The sequence below is a fragment of the Somniosus microcephalus genome, unplaced genomic scaffold (genome assembly GCF_052327205.1).
Source record: "Somniosus microcephalus isolate GS21.2 unplaced genomic scaffold, FLI_Smic_1.0 unresolved_chr2, whole genome shotgun sequence".
NCBI classification, from domain to species: Eukaryota; Metazoa; Chordata; class Chondrichthyes; order Squaliformes; family Somniosidae; genus Somniosus; species Somniosus microcephalus.
The window spans coordinates 81,190,316-81,205,180 of NW_028225180.1; the positions used below are offsets into that span (position 1 = coordinate 81,190,316).

Below are 14,865 nucleotides of genomic sequence, written 5' to 3' on the forward strand. Positions count from 1 at the left end.
AGACAGGCTAAGTAAGTGGGCAGAGATTTGGCAGATGGAATACAATACTGGAAAGTGTGAGGTTATGCACTTTGGCAGGAAAAATCGTAGAGCAAGTTATTATCTTAATGGCAAGAAACTGGAAACTACTGAAGTACAAAGGGATCTGGGGGTCCTGGTGCACGAAACTCAAAAGGTTAGTATGCAGGTGCAGCAAGTGATTAAGAAGGCCAATGGAATGTTGGCTTTCATTGCTAGGGGGATAGAATATAAAAATAGGGAGGTATTGCTTCAGTTGTACAAGGTATTGGTGAGACCGCACCTGGAATACTGCGTACAGTTTTGGTGTCCATACTTAAGAAAGGACATACTTGCTCTCGAGTCAGTACAAAGAAGGTTCACTCGGTTAATCCCGGGGATGAGGGGATGGACATATGAGGAGAGGTTGAGTAGATTGGGACTCTACTCATTGGAGTTCAGAAGAATGAGAGGCGATCTTATTGAAACATATAAGATTGTGAAGGGGTTGGATCGAGTGGATGCGGGGAGGATGTTCCCGATGATGGGTGAAACTAGAACTAGGGGGCATAGTCTTAGAATAAGGGGCTGCTCTTTCAAAACTGAGATGAGGAGGAACTACTTCACTCAGAGGGTGGTAGGTCCATGGAATATGCTGCCCCAAAAAGCTGTAGAAGCTACATCATTACATAAATTTAAAACAGAAATAGACAGTTTCCTAGAAGTAAAGGGAATTAAGGGTTACGGGGAGCGGGCAGAAATTTGGACATGAGTCTAGGTCTGGATCGGTCATGGCCCTGTGGGTAGCGGAGCGGGCCCAGGGGCCGTGTAGCCTGATCCTGCTCCTATTTCATGTGTCTAATTCTGTTAGATTCAGGAGATGGTTCTGTGATAGTAGATTGGCGGTTAGGATCAGATCAGCCATGATCTTATTGAATGGCGGAGCAGGCTCGAGGGGCCGATTGGCCGACTCCTGCTCCTATTTCTTATGTTCTTATGTCCTCAAAGACTGAACTTATAATTGCTTAACTTCAACTAATGTACCTAGCAACTGTAATTGTAAATATGTTATTTAATTATTAATCGAATGTTATGTACTGTTTAGCTAAAAGGGGAGGAATTGTAGTGTATGTACTTTGCAGAAGGAACTATATTCTGCAGCCCCTGTATACTGCAGTACCAGTAGTGCCCACCCCTGTATATAAGTCTGTGTAGTAACTTTTGCATAGTAGTTCCAGGTTGTCTCCACTCAGTAAAGACCTGTTATAACCAACTCCTGCAGTCCGTGTCTCAATTATACACGGACATAATACCCTGGGTTAGAGAGAGGGGAGAATCAGCCAGGGTTCCTGCTACTGATCACGGCCCAGTGACCCCGGGGTTAGGGAGAGGGGAGAATCAGCCAGGGTTCCTGCTCCTGATCACTGCCCAGTGACCCCGGGGTTAGAGAGAGAGGGGAGAATCAGCCAGGGTTCCTGCTCCTGATCACTGCCCAGTGACCGCCTGGGTTAGGGAGAGGGGAGAATCAGCCAGGGTTCCTGCTCCTGATCACTGCCCAGTGACCCCCGGGGTTAGGGAGAAGAGAGAGAGAGAGAGAGAGAGAGAGAGAGAGAGAGAAGGGGTGGGGGGGAAAGGAGAGGGGAGGGAGTGATAGAGTCATAGAGTTATACATCACAGAAAGAGGCACTTCGGCCCATCGTGTCCGCGCCGGCCATCAAGCCGTGTCTAATCTAATCCCATTTTCCAGCACTTGGTCCGTAGCCTTGTATGCTGTGGCGTTTCAAGTGCTCATCTAAATGCTTCTTGAATGTTGTGAGGGTTCCTGCCTCTACCACCCTTTCAGGCAGTGAGTTCCAGATTCCAACCACCCTCTGGGTGAAAAAGTTTTTCCTCAAATCCCCTCTAAACCTCCTGCCCCTTACCTTGACCCCTCTACTAAGGGGAAAAGTTCCTTTCTATCTACCCTATCTATGCCCTTCATAATTTTGTACACCTCAATCAGGTTCGCCCTCTGCAGTCTATCCAGTGTCTCTTCATAGCTGAAATGCTCCAGCTCAGGTAACATCCTGGTGAATCTCCTCTGCACCCTCTCCAATGCAATCCTTCCTATAGTGTGGCGACCAGAACTGCACACAGTATTCCAGCTGTGGCCTAACTAGCGTTTTGTACAGCTCCATCATAACCCCCCTGCTCTTATATTCTATGCCTCGGCTAATGAAGGCAAGTATCCCATATGCCTTTTTAACCACCTTATCTACCTGTCCTGTTGCCTTCGGGGATCTATGTACCTGCACACCAAGGTCCCTCTGATCCTCTGTCCTTCCTAGGGTCCTACCATTCATTGTGTATTCCCTTGCCTTGTTAGTCCTCCCAAAATGCATCACCTCACACTTTTCAGGGTTAAATTCCATTTGCCACTGTTCTGCCCATCTGACCAACCCGTCTATATCGTCCTGTAGCCTAAGGTTTCCCTCCTCGCTATTTACCACTCCACCAATTTTCATGTCACCTGCGAACTTACTGATCATACCTCCTACATTCATATCTAAATCATTAATGTACACTACAAACAGCAAAGGACCCAGCACCGATCCCTGCGGTACACCACTGGACACAGGCTTCCAGTCACAAAAACAACCTTCGACCATCACCCTCTGCCTCCTGCCACTAAGCCAATTTTGGATCCAATGTGCCAAATTGCCCTGGATCCCATGGGCTCTTACCTTCTTTGTTGTGTATGTAATATGTGTGCTACTTTGAACCTATGGACAGGACTGCACTACTTGTAGGGCGTAGTGATACGCAGTACCACTCCTGGCCATAGGGGTATAAATAGTACTGTGGGTACTGATCTCCCCTCAGTTCCCGCCTGTGGGCATGAAGTAAAGACCTACGTATAGTCCCTACCTCCAACCAGTAAAGACCTGTTTGAGTTATACGTTTAAGTCTTTGTGTTAATTGTTCAATACAATACACATACTTAACACTGGCGACGAGTCAGGTTCTTACCCTGCGGCAGTTGAAGAGAGGTTTCAAACATCACCACCCCACTAGAAGCGACAGGCTTTAGGACTCTGAAGCCTCCATCAGCGACTGAGCACTGGAGTGCAGCAAACATCCTGACAGCTTCCAGCGACTGACAGAAGTCTTTCTGCAGTTTCCTTGTTCAACCTAGGTGGTGGGGTAAGCCGTGCAGCGTTGGCTGCAAAGACAGGGCTGGGGAAGTTGGAGAAGATAAGGGCGATCGCAATCCCTGATAAGAGCCGCGGTGAAACGCGCGAGCGGGTAAGCCAGAGCCCGGGAGGGAGCGAGCAAGAGCCGCGTGAGCGGGTGAGCCAGAGGCCGGGAGCCGCTTCAAGTGCGAGGCGCAGCGTGGGCCAGCGATCGGGACCAAAGATAAGGGCCGCACTCGGACTGAAAGGCGCGGCGGCTGCAGAAGCTCAAGGTGCGAGAGCCGCGGTGCACAGCGCGGGCTATCGATCGCGGCGAAGATAAGGGCCGCACTCGGGGGCTGAAGGGAGACGGCGTCGGGGGACGGGTGAAGACCGCCAAGCGCGGGAAAACCGCCATTTTGTGGGCGGAGGACGACGGCAAGAGCGGGAAGCCGCCATCTTTGATAACAAGTAAAGAAAATAAAATCTGAGAAATTGCAAATCTACAATGCCTAAACACGGGAATATTAGCACCTTTGATAGTGACCTCGAAGATTGGGCCATATATGTTGAAAGAGTAAAAAATTATTGTAAGGCCAATAAAATTCATGACCAAGATAAAGCTCTAACATTATTAAATTTAATGGGTGCGAAGACATACGGGCAATTGAAACACCTGTTATCACCAGATGAACCGGCGGATAAGACGTTCGATGAGATTGTTACTGTCCTGAAAGATCATCTAAACCCCACGCCGCTGATGCTAGCGGAACGATTTAAATTTTACGACAGAAGGCAGCTACAGCATGAAAGCAATGCTGAATATTTGCTGGAATTGCGTAAATTAGCGAAATATTGCCAGTTTGGAACGGGACTGACAGATGCACTACGAGACAAATTTGTGTGTGGTTTATTTAAACAGGATACACAAAAGCGACTGCTCGAGGAGAATGAGCTGACGCTTGAGAAGGCGGTCACTATGGCAGCAGCACACGAAGCCGCAGCGAGAGGCACGGCAGTAATGCAGCTACGGTCACCGGAGCTCAGTGCACACAAATTGGGTGTGAGTTCTGGCAAATGTTATCGTTGTGGAAAGACAACGCATGATCAGAACCAGTGTTGGTTTAAAAACCAAGAATGTAGAACTTGTGGTAGGCTTGGACACATAGCTAGAGTATGCAGGTCAGGGAAGAAGACCAGCAACAAGAAGTCACCGCAAGGAAAATACGCAAAGGTACACAAGGTGACCGAACAGGAGTCCGATTCAGACGCTAGCAGTAATGAACTGGCTAGCTTAAGAGTACTCAACGCTGGTAAGGGTGCAGACCTCCAGACAATTTGGGTCACTCTTCAGATAGAAGGAGTCCAAGTAAAACTGGAATTGGACACTGGATCGGCATTGACGGTCATAAATAAGAAAGATTACGGAAAGTTATTCCAACATATTCCCCTACAGGATACGGGGATTATATTGAAAACATACACGGGGCAAAGAGTGTACCCCATCGGGAAAATAGAGGTTGCAGTGGTCCACAAGGGCGAAGACAGTCAAATAATGGACTTATATGTGATATCTGAAGGAGGTTCTCCACTACTAGGACGGGAGTGGATTAGGAAAATGAATATGGACTGGCATTTCCTACAAACAATAACGAGTGAGAACTCGGTGAAGATAGTCGGCCCAGACTCTGGAACGGATGATGGTAAGCCCAACTCAGGTGCAAAAGACAAAGTTTCAGCACAGAATTCCACTGAGCAACAACAACATAGTTTAACTGTGGATTCTGAGTCTGGCAAGTCTACTGATGTGCCCATTTCTGAGGGACACCGGGCTCGAACTCAACTCCATTTCAAACTACAACAGCAATTAGAACAAATGCTTCGCCGTTTTGAGCAAGAGTTGAATGCAACGAAAGAGTTCTTTGATATAGAGTTGGAGAATCTGGAAAGACAACAGAAGCAGCTGATGGAGAAAATGGAGCAGGAGCACACAAAACGTCTGATGTCAGAGGAGTTAACGGTCAGCCAACTCCTGCATATGCTGAAGGACAGGACTCTGAAATGGGAAAAACTTGAACACGAACTTCAATATTCAAACGAAAGGGGTTCGGAGCTCTCAAAGGTTATTGGAAGAGCTGAGGTGGCAACACAGACTGAGATGACTGCAACAGAGCAGCCCTTGGATGCCAAAAGTACGCTGACTCACGTCAACGTAGAACAACAGACCGCTGAAACAGCTGCTCCGGTAGAGGGATTGAATAGTCCGATCAATCAATCTCCAAAAGAAGTTGAAGTAGTAAAATCTCAAATGAGGTCATTAGTAAACGACTTGCTGAAAGCCCAGAAAAAGCTGGATGAAGAGGTACGCATGAAGAAGTCTCTTCAGGAAAGATGTCTGGACTTGGAACAAAAGCTGGCTAACGCCCAGCTGGGTATGGAGGAAATAGAAGACCCTCTCGCTGGCCTAGATCAGGACGACACCGAATATTACTATGTCCTGTCCTGCCCAACTTGTAACTTCGACTCCCACCATACAGAAATCATGGAGGAGCACCGAAAGTCTACGGAACATCGGGAGAAGGTGGCTCTACTACGGAAAAAGGAGGAAGAGAAGGAGGAACTGCGCTGGCAGCTGACAGTGGAGCCCAGAGAGTCTCCAAGAAGCAGAAAAGGAAAAGTCGAAACAGAAGATGACCCATCTGAACCATTATTACCTCTACCAGATCTCACACACGTGGTCCCTCCGAAAGGAGCCAATTCAGTTCGGAAGTTCAAACTGTTAAATCCATGGAGGGACTATTGAATGAGTCACTCCAGCAACGTGAACCGACTACACCACCGAGATTGAATCTGTGAACTGTTTTCCGCAGAGACTGAATCTGTGATCTGTTTTGACATGAAGTTATCTATGTATCTATGTTATTCTGTTATGTAAACCTGAAGTTATATATGTATATATGTTATTACGTTATGTTAAATGGGGAGATGACTGTAAAGCTAAGAAGGGAGGAATGTTGTGTATGTAATATGTGTGCTACTTTGAACCTATGGACAGGACTGCACTACTTGTAGGGCGTAGTGATACGCAGTACCACTCCTGGCCATAGGGGTATAAATAGTACTGTGGGTACTGATCTCCCCTCAGTTCCCGCCTGTGGGCATGAAGTAAAGACCTACGTATAGTCCCTACCTCCAACCAGTAAAGACCTGTTTGAGTTATACGTTTAAGTCTTTGTGTTAATTGTTCAATACAATACACATACTTAACATTCTTGACCAATCTCCCATGCGGGACTTTGTCAAAAGCGTTACTGAAGTCCATGTAGACTACATCAACTGCACTACCCTCATCCACACACCTAGTCACCCCCTTGCAAAAATTGAATCAAATTGGTTAGGCATGATCTCCCCCTAACAAAGCCATGCCGACTATCCTTGATTAATCATTGCCTCTCCAAGTGGAGACTAATTCTGTCCCTCAGAATTTTTTCCAATAACTTCCCTGCCACTGATGTTAGGCTCACTGGCCTGTAATTCCTTGGTTTATCCCTACTACCCTTCTTGAATAATGGTACTACATTAGCTGTTCTCCAATCCTCTCGCACCTCCCCTGTGGCCAGAGAGGTTTTGAAAATTTGTGTCAGAGCCCCTGCAATCGCCTCCCTTGTCTCACACAGCAGCCTGGGATACATCTGGGAGAGAGAGAGAGAGAGAGAGAGAGAGGGGGGGGTTGGGAGAGGGGGTGGTTTGGGAAAGGGGGGTTGGGAGAGAGAGGGGAGTAGTCAGAGGGTGGTGGAGGGAGGGAGAGGGGGAGGAGTCAGACTGTGGTGGAGGGAGAGTTGGAGAGGAGTCGGAGGGTGGTGGAGGAGGGAGGGATGGAGGGAGGGAGGGGGAGGAGTCGGAGGGAGGTGAAGGAGGGAGGAGTCGGAGGGAGGTGGAGGGAGGGAGAGGGGGAGGAGTCAGACTGTGGTGGAGGGAGAGTTGGGGAGGAGTCGGAGGGTGGTGGAGGAGGGAGGGATGGAGGGAGGGATGGAGGGAGGGAGGGGGAGGAGTCGGAGGGAGGTGGAGGAAGGAGGAGTCGGAGGGAGGGAGGGAGACAGAAGAGGCTCACCCTGTGTGTGGCAGGCCGCCCGCAGCGGGCCGAGCATGGAGCAGTATCGAGGGGAATCGCGCAGAGAGCCCACAGCCCCGGCTAGTTCGCTGGCCCGGCTGGAGGACACAGGTTTGTGGCAAATGATTTCTGTAGAAAGATAACAAACAGAAGAGGGGAGGAAAGCAGCGGTCAGAGCGTTGGCCGGTTCTTGCCCAAGCGGTTAAAAACAGAGAAAAAAAACAGGCGGAAACACTCGCTGCTCTCGAGCAACGAAAGACAGAAAGTGGCCATTGAGGGGTCAGGGGGCAAATGCCCCACCCAGTCTGGTACTGAGCCCCACACACAAACACAGGCTCCATCCCCGGCCTGGGCAGAGTAGGCCGGGGTGGCCGATGGGGCCCAAAGTGGCCGAGTTAGGGAGGAGTGGAAAATACAATCTGCCGGAGCCCCTGCTCCTGCTCACGCTCCATCTCTCCTACCGGATTCCAAAGGCCTACACGCTTGGAATGGTTTTAACTGGAGCGAACAGGCCCAACAATACCTCACCGCCACTCCCGCCGTATTGTGCGCTACAGACCCCCACCCTCACACACCCATCAATCTGCGGATCAACTGAGCTTTACAACTTGGAGCCTCGACCTGGCAAAGGCCACTTTGCTGTACTGTCGTGTCACCTGAGTGAGGGTCTAACATTTGACCCGAGATAGCGTCCCCCTTGGACACCTCAATGTTGACCTCCGACCCACAGACTCTCGGGATTTGGGTGCTGTTCTGAGCTTGGGAATGAAGCGCGTCGTGGCTGCATAGAGGGAGCTTTACTCTGTATCTAACCTATGCTGTACCTGCCCTGGGAGTGTTTGATGGGACAGTGTAGAGGGAGCTTTACTCTGTATCTAACCCGTGCTGTACCTGCCCTGGGAGTGTTTGACGGGACAGTGTAGAGGGAGCTTTACTCTGTATCTAACCCGTGCTGTACCTGCCCTGGGAGTGTTTGATGGGACAGTGTAGAGGGAGCTTTACTCTGTATCTAACCCCGTGCTGTACCTGCCCTGGGAGTGTTTGATGGGACAGTGTAGAGGGAGCTTTACTCTGTATCTAACCCGTGCTGTACCTGCCCTGGGAGTGTTTGACGGGACAGTGTAGAGGGAGCTTTACTCTGTATCTAACCCGTGCTGTACCTGCCCTGGGAGTGTTTGATGGGACAGTGTAGAGGGAGCTTTACTCTGTATCTAACCCGTGCTGTACCTGCCCTGGGAGTGTTTGATGGGACAGTGTAGAGGGAGCTTTACTCTGTATCTAACCCTGTGCTGTACCTGCCCTGGGAGTGTTTGATGGGACAGTGTAGAGGGAGCTTTACTCTGTATCTAACCTGTGCTGTACCTGCCCTGGGAATGTTTGACGGGACAGTGTAGAGGGAGCTTTACTCTGTATCTAACCCGTGCTGTACCTGCCCTGGGAGTGTTTGATGGGACAGTGTAGAGGGAGCTTTACTCTGTATCTAACCCGTGCTGTACCTGCCCTGGGGGTGTTTGATGGGACAGTGTAGAGGGAGCTTTACTCTGTATCTGCCCTCACCTTAATGGGCATTAAAATCACAGAAGGTCGTGGGTTCGAGCCCCACTCCACAGACTTGAGCCCATAATCTAGGCTGACATTCTTAGTGCAATACTGAGGGAGCGCTGCACTGTCAGAGGTGCCATCTTTCGGATGAGGCGTTAAATGCGGCCACTATTTTGAAGAAGAGCAGGGGAGTTCTCCCCGGTGTCCTGGGGCCAATATTTATCCCTCAATCAGCATCTAAAACAGATGATCCGGTCATTATCACATTTTCTTCTGTGGGAGCTTCCTGCGCGCAGATTGGCTGCCACGTTTCCCACAATACAACAGTGACTACACTTCAAAAAGTATTTCATTGGTTGTAAAGCGCTTTGGGACGTCCCGAGATCGTGAAAGGCGCTATAGAAATGGGAGTCCTTTATTCCTCGCACTTCCCAGTGCACAGCGTAATAACAATATAAAATCAGTGTTCTTACCTTGCTGGTTCCTCTTTTAAATCTTTCTTTGGTCTAAAAAGGGAATGAAAGAGACAGGTTTAAGCCAAGGCCCGAGCAGTGTCTGAAAGCCCAGCCCTGGTACAGGGCACAACCTTGCCCCACCGACATGAAGAAAATCTGGGACAACCTGAGTGTCCTCTCTCTCTCTCTCTCTCTCTCTCTCTCCCTTGTTGGGGTTGGAAGGGGTTTATTTTACTGTTCCGAGATCTCTGCGCTCCTCCAATTCTGGCCTCTTGACCATCTCTGATTTTAATCGCTCCACCATTGGCGGCCATGCCGTCAGCTGCCTGGACCCTAAGCTCTGGAATTCCCTCCCTAAACCTCTCCGCCTCTCTCTCTCCTTTAAGGCGCTCCTTAAAACCGACCTCTTTGACCTGCCCTGGGAGTGTTTGATGGGACAGTGTAGAGGCAGCCCTCCCTAACCCGAGGCCCAGGCTCAAGTCTCTGGTATGGGGCTCGAACCCACGACCTTCTGCAATTTTAATGTCCATTAAGGTGAGGGCAGATACAGAGTAAAGCTCCCTCTACACTGTCCCCATCAAACACTCCCAGGGCAGGTACAGCATGGGTTAGATACAGAGTAAAGCTCCCTCTACACTGTCCCATCAAACACTCCCAGGGCAGGTACAGCACAGGTTAGATACAGAGTAAAGCTCCCTCTACACTGTCCCCATCAAACACTCCCAGGGCCGCACAGCACGGGTTAGATACAGAGTAAAGCTCCCTCTACACTGTCCCATCAAACACTCCCAGGGCAGGTACAGCACGGGTTAGATACAGAGTAAAGCTCCCTCTACACTGTCCCATCAAACACTCCCAGGGCAGGTACAGCATGGGTTAGATACAGAGTAAAGCTCCCTCTACACTGTCCCATCAAACACTCCCAGGGCAGGTACAGCACGGGTTAGATACAGAGTAAAGCTCCCTCTACACCGTCCCATCAAACACTCCCAGGGCAGGTACAGCACGGGTTAGATACAGAGTAATGCTCCCTCTACACTGTCCCATCAAACACTCCCAGGGCAGGTACAGCACGGGTTAGTTACAGAGTAAAGCTCCCTCTACACCGTCCCATCAAACACTCCCAGGGCAGGGACAGCACGGGTTAGATACAGAGTAAAGCTCCCTCTACACCGTCCCATCAAACACTCCCAGGGCAGGTACAGCACGGGTTAGGTACAGAGTAAAGCTCCCTCTACACTGTCCCATCAAACACTCCCAGGGCAGGTACAGCACGGGTTAGGTACAGAGTAAAGCTCCCTCTACACCGTCCCATCAAACACTCCCAGGGCAGGTACAGCACGGGTTAGATACAGAGTAAAGCTCCCTCTCCACTGTCCCATCAAACACTCCCAGGGCAGGTACAGCATGGAATAACAACAGAAAATGCTGGAAAAACTCAGCAGGCTAGGCAACATCCGTGGAGAGAAATTAGAGTCAACGTTTCGGGTCAAAACCCTTTGTCAAGACTAAAGAGGCACAGGGAATGAAATAGATTAAGAGGCCAGGCTGGGAGAGAACAAAAGAGAAGTGAAGAGACATTAAGAGGTATTCAAAACGAGACGAGATGGTGATCGGACTAGTGGAGACAAAAGACGGCTCTAGATTAGGTGTGAAATGTACTGGCAGAATGGGAGACAGCTGCCATGTGGGAGAGAGAAAAAAAAGGAAAGGGGGGGGGGGAAGGGAAAAACCAAAACAAAGGTGTGGATAAAAATTATAAGTAAAAAAGTAATAGGGGCCGAGGTTATGATCTGAAATTGTTGAACTCGATATTGAGACCGGAAAGCTGTAAAGTGCCTAATCGGAAGATGAGGTGCTGTTCCTCGAGTTTACGTTGAGCTTCCGTGGAACAATACAAGAGGCCAAGGACGGTGAGGTCCGAGTGGGAATGGAGCGGTGAATTGAAATGACAGGCGACCGGAAGCTCGGGGTCACCCTTACGGACTGAACGGAGGTGTTCCGCAAAGCGGTCGCCCAATCTGCGTTTGGTCTCCCCAATGTAGAGGAGACCACATCGTGAGCAGCGAATACAGTATACTAGATTGCAAGAAGTACAAGTAAATCACTGTTTCACCTGGAAGGGGTGTTTGGGGCCCTGGACAGTGGGAAGGGGGGAGGTATAGGGGCAGGTGTTACATCTCCTCCGCTTGCACGGGAAGGTGCCGGGCGAAGGGGAAGGGCTGTTTGGGGTGATAGAGGAATAGACTAGGGTGTCTCGGAGAGAGCGGTCCCTGCGGAATGCTGAAAGGGAAGGAGGGGAAGATGCGTTTGGTGGTGGGATCACGTTGGAGGTGGCGGAAATGCCGGAGGATGATCCGTTGAATGTGGAGGCTGGTGGGGTGAAAGGTGAGGACAAGGGGAACCCTATCGTGGTTCCGGGAGGGAGGGGCAGGGGTGAGGGCAGAAGTGCGGGAGATAGAACGGACACGGTCGAGGGCCGTGTCAACCACGGTAGAGGGGAATCCTCGGTTGAGGAAGACGGAAGACATGTCGGAAGCACTGGTGTGGAAGGTGGCATCGTCGGAGCAGATGCGGCGGAGACGGAGAAACTGGGAGAATGGAATAGAGTCCTTACAGGAGGCGGGGTGGGAGGAAGTGTAGTCCAGGTAGCTGTGGGAGTCAGTGGGCTTGTAGTGAATATTGGTCAATAACCTATCCCCAGAGATGGAGACGGAGAAGTCGAGGAAGGGAAGGGAAGAGTCAGAGATGGACCATGTGAAGGTGAAGGAAGGGTGGAAATTGGAGGCAAAGTGAATGAAATTGTCTAGTTCAGGGCGAGAGCAGGAAACTGCACCGATACAGTCATCAATGTATCGGAAAAAGAGGTGAGGGAGGGGACCCGAGTAGGACTGGAACAAAGAGTGTTCCACATATCCCACGAAAAGGCAGGCATAGCTAGGACCCATGCGGGTTCCCATAGCAACACCTTTGATTTGGATGAAATGAGTGGAGTTAAAGGAGGAGTTGTTCAATGTGAGAACAAGTTCAGCCAGGCGGAGGAGGGTGGTGGTGGATGGGGACTGGTCGGGCCTCTGTTCAAGGAAGAAGCGGAGCGCCCTCAGGCCATCCTGGTGGGGGATGGAGGTGTAGAGGGATTGGACGTCCATAGTGAAAAGGAGACGGTTGGGGCCAGGAAACTGGAAACTGTTAAAGTGGCGGAGGGCGTCCGAAGAGTCGTGGATGTAGGTGGGAAGAGACTGGACAAGGGGAGAAAAGATAGAGTCGAAGTAGGAAGAGATAAGTTCCGTGGGGCAAGACCAGACTGAAACGATGGATCTACCAGGGCAGTCCTGTTTGTGGATCAGCATGTGGTACAGCATGGGTTAGATACAGAGTAAAGATATTTTGGTCACCTATCCCTAATATCTCCTTAGGGGACTCGGTGTCAATTTTCGGTCCGATTACTCTGCTGTGAAGCACCTTGGGACATTTTAGGCGCTATATAAAGGTTGTGGTTGAACGCTTCCCTTAAACGGGCTTCCAAGGAGACTGTCAGCACGTTCTGGGAGTGGCGGAGGACACGTGAGTGATCGGAAAAGGTCCTGAAAAATAATCGGCCGTCACGCGCGAAGGGGACCTCAAACAGGCAGGAAACCAGATCTGGAAGCAAGATCGCCGAGTTCCTCTTCAGCCAACTGAAACCTTCTATTTACGCACAGGAGACTGCTGAGTAGACACAACCGCAAGAAGATTCAGCCTTGTGCACCAGGGGCTGGACGAGGAAGAAATAACGGAGCTCTCGCTTGACGTAAGCAGCCCCACCCCGCCATCATAGGACCCGATCTCAGGCCGCAGGAACACGGGCAACGCATCCCACCACCCCGTCACATTCTCCCCTTTCTCCTCCCGACGCTCGCTGGGGGACAGGCTCCACCGAGAGTGTCCTTCACAACTGAGCCTGGGCAGGGGAGTGCTGCAGGGCCGCACATACAGCCTGGGCCTTGGGTGAGGGAGGGCCGCACACACAGCCTGGGCCTTGGGTGAGGGAGGGCCGCCCACAGCCTGGGCCTCGGGTTAGGGAGGGCCGCACACACAGCCTGGGCCTTGGGTGAGGGAGGGCCCCACACAGCCTGGGCCTTGGGTTAGGGAGGTCCCCCACACACAGCCTGGGCCTCGGGTTAGGGAGGGCCGCCCACAGCTTGGGCCTCGGGTTAGGGAGGGCCGCCCACAGCCTGGGCCTCGGGTTAGGGAGGGCCCCCCACACAGCCTGGGCCTTGGGTTAGGGAGGTCCCCCACACACAGCCTGGGCCTTGGGTTAGGGAGGTCCCCCACACACAGCCTGGGCCTCGGGTTAGGGAGGGCCGCCCACAGCCTGGGCCTCGGGTTAGGGAGGGCTCCCCACACAGCCTGGGCCTTGGGTTAGGGAGGCCCCCCACACACAGCCTGGGCCTCGGGTTAGGGAGGGCCCCACACAGCCTGGGCCTCGGGTTAGGGAGGGCCCCACACAGCCTGGGCCTCAGGTTAGGGAGGGCTGCCCACAGCCTGGGCCTTGGGTTAGGGAGGGCCGCACACACAGCCTGGGCCTCGTTTAGGGAGAGCCCCACACAGCCTGGGCCTCGGGTTAGGGAGGGCCGCCCACAGCCTGGGCCTTGGGTTAGGGAGGGCCGCACACACAGCCTGGGCCTTGGGTGAGGGAGGGCCCCACACAACCTGGGCCCCGGGTTAGGGAGGGCCCCACACACAGCCTAGGCCTTGGGTGAGGGAGGGCCCCACACACAGCCTGGGCCCCGGGTTAGGGAGGGCCCCACACACAGCCTGGGCCTCGGATTAGGGAGGGCCCACACACAGCCTGGGCCCCGGGTTAGGGAGGGCCCCGCCCACAGCCTGGGCCTCGGGTTAGGGAGGGCCGCACACACAGCCTGGGCCTTGGGTGAGGGAGGGCCCCACACAGCCTGGGCCTTGGGTTAGGGAGGGCCGCCCACAGCCTGGGCCTCGGGTTAGGGAGGGCCCCCCACACAGCCTGGGCCTTGGGTTAGGGAGGCCCCCACACACAGCCTGGGCCTTGGGTTAGGGAGGTCCCCCACACACAGCCTGGGCCTCGGGTTAGGGAGGGCCGCCCACAGCCTGGGCCTCGGGTTAGGGAGGGCTCCCCACACAGCCTGGGCCTTGGGTTAGGGAGGCCCCCCACACACAGCCTGGGCCTCGGGTTAGGGAGGGCCCCACACAGCCTGGGCCTCGGGTTAGGGAGGGCCCCACACAGCCTGGGCCTCAGGTTAGGGAGGGCTGCCCACAGCCTGGGCCTTGGGTTAGGGAGGGCCGCACACACAGCCTGGGCCTCGTTTAGGGAGAGCCCCACACAGCCTGGGCCTCGGGTTAGGGAGGGCCGCCCACAGCCTGGGCCTTGGGTTAGGGAGGGCCGCACACACAGCCTGGGCCTTGGGTGAGGGAGGGCCCCACACAACCTGGGCCCCGGGTTAGGGAGGGCCCCACACACAGCCTAGGCCTTGGGTGAGGGAGGGCCCCACACACAGCCTGGGCCCCGGGTTAGGGAGGGCCCCACACACAGCCTGGGCCTCGGATTAGGGAGGGCCCACACACAGCCTGGGCCCCGGGTTAGGGAGGGCCC

The 14,865-nt window shown here is 52.7% G+C and overlaps 1 protein-coding gene across 4 annotated transcripts in view; it reads right to left on the reverse strand.

Moving 5' to 3' along the window:
- LOC147092898 (vascular endothelial growth factor A-like) overlaps positions 1-14,865 on the reverse strand; it is a 46,276-nt gene that overhangs the window by 10,340 nt on the left and 21,071 nt on the right. For 3 of the 4 annotated variants that reach the window (XM_085976190.1, XM_085976191.1, XM_085976193.1), the window contains exons 5-6: positions 9,276-9,308; positions 7,261-7,389 (exon numbers count right to left, since the gene is read on the reverse strand). In XM_085976190.1, coding sequence (XP_085832316.1) covers positions 7,261-7,389; positions 9,276-9,308 — 162 coding nt within the window. The remainder of the gene's footprint in view (positions 1-7,260; positions 7,390-9,275; positions 9,309-14,865) is intronic. The other variant, XM_085976192.1, reaches the window with a different exon arrangement.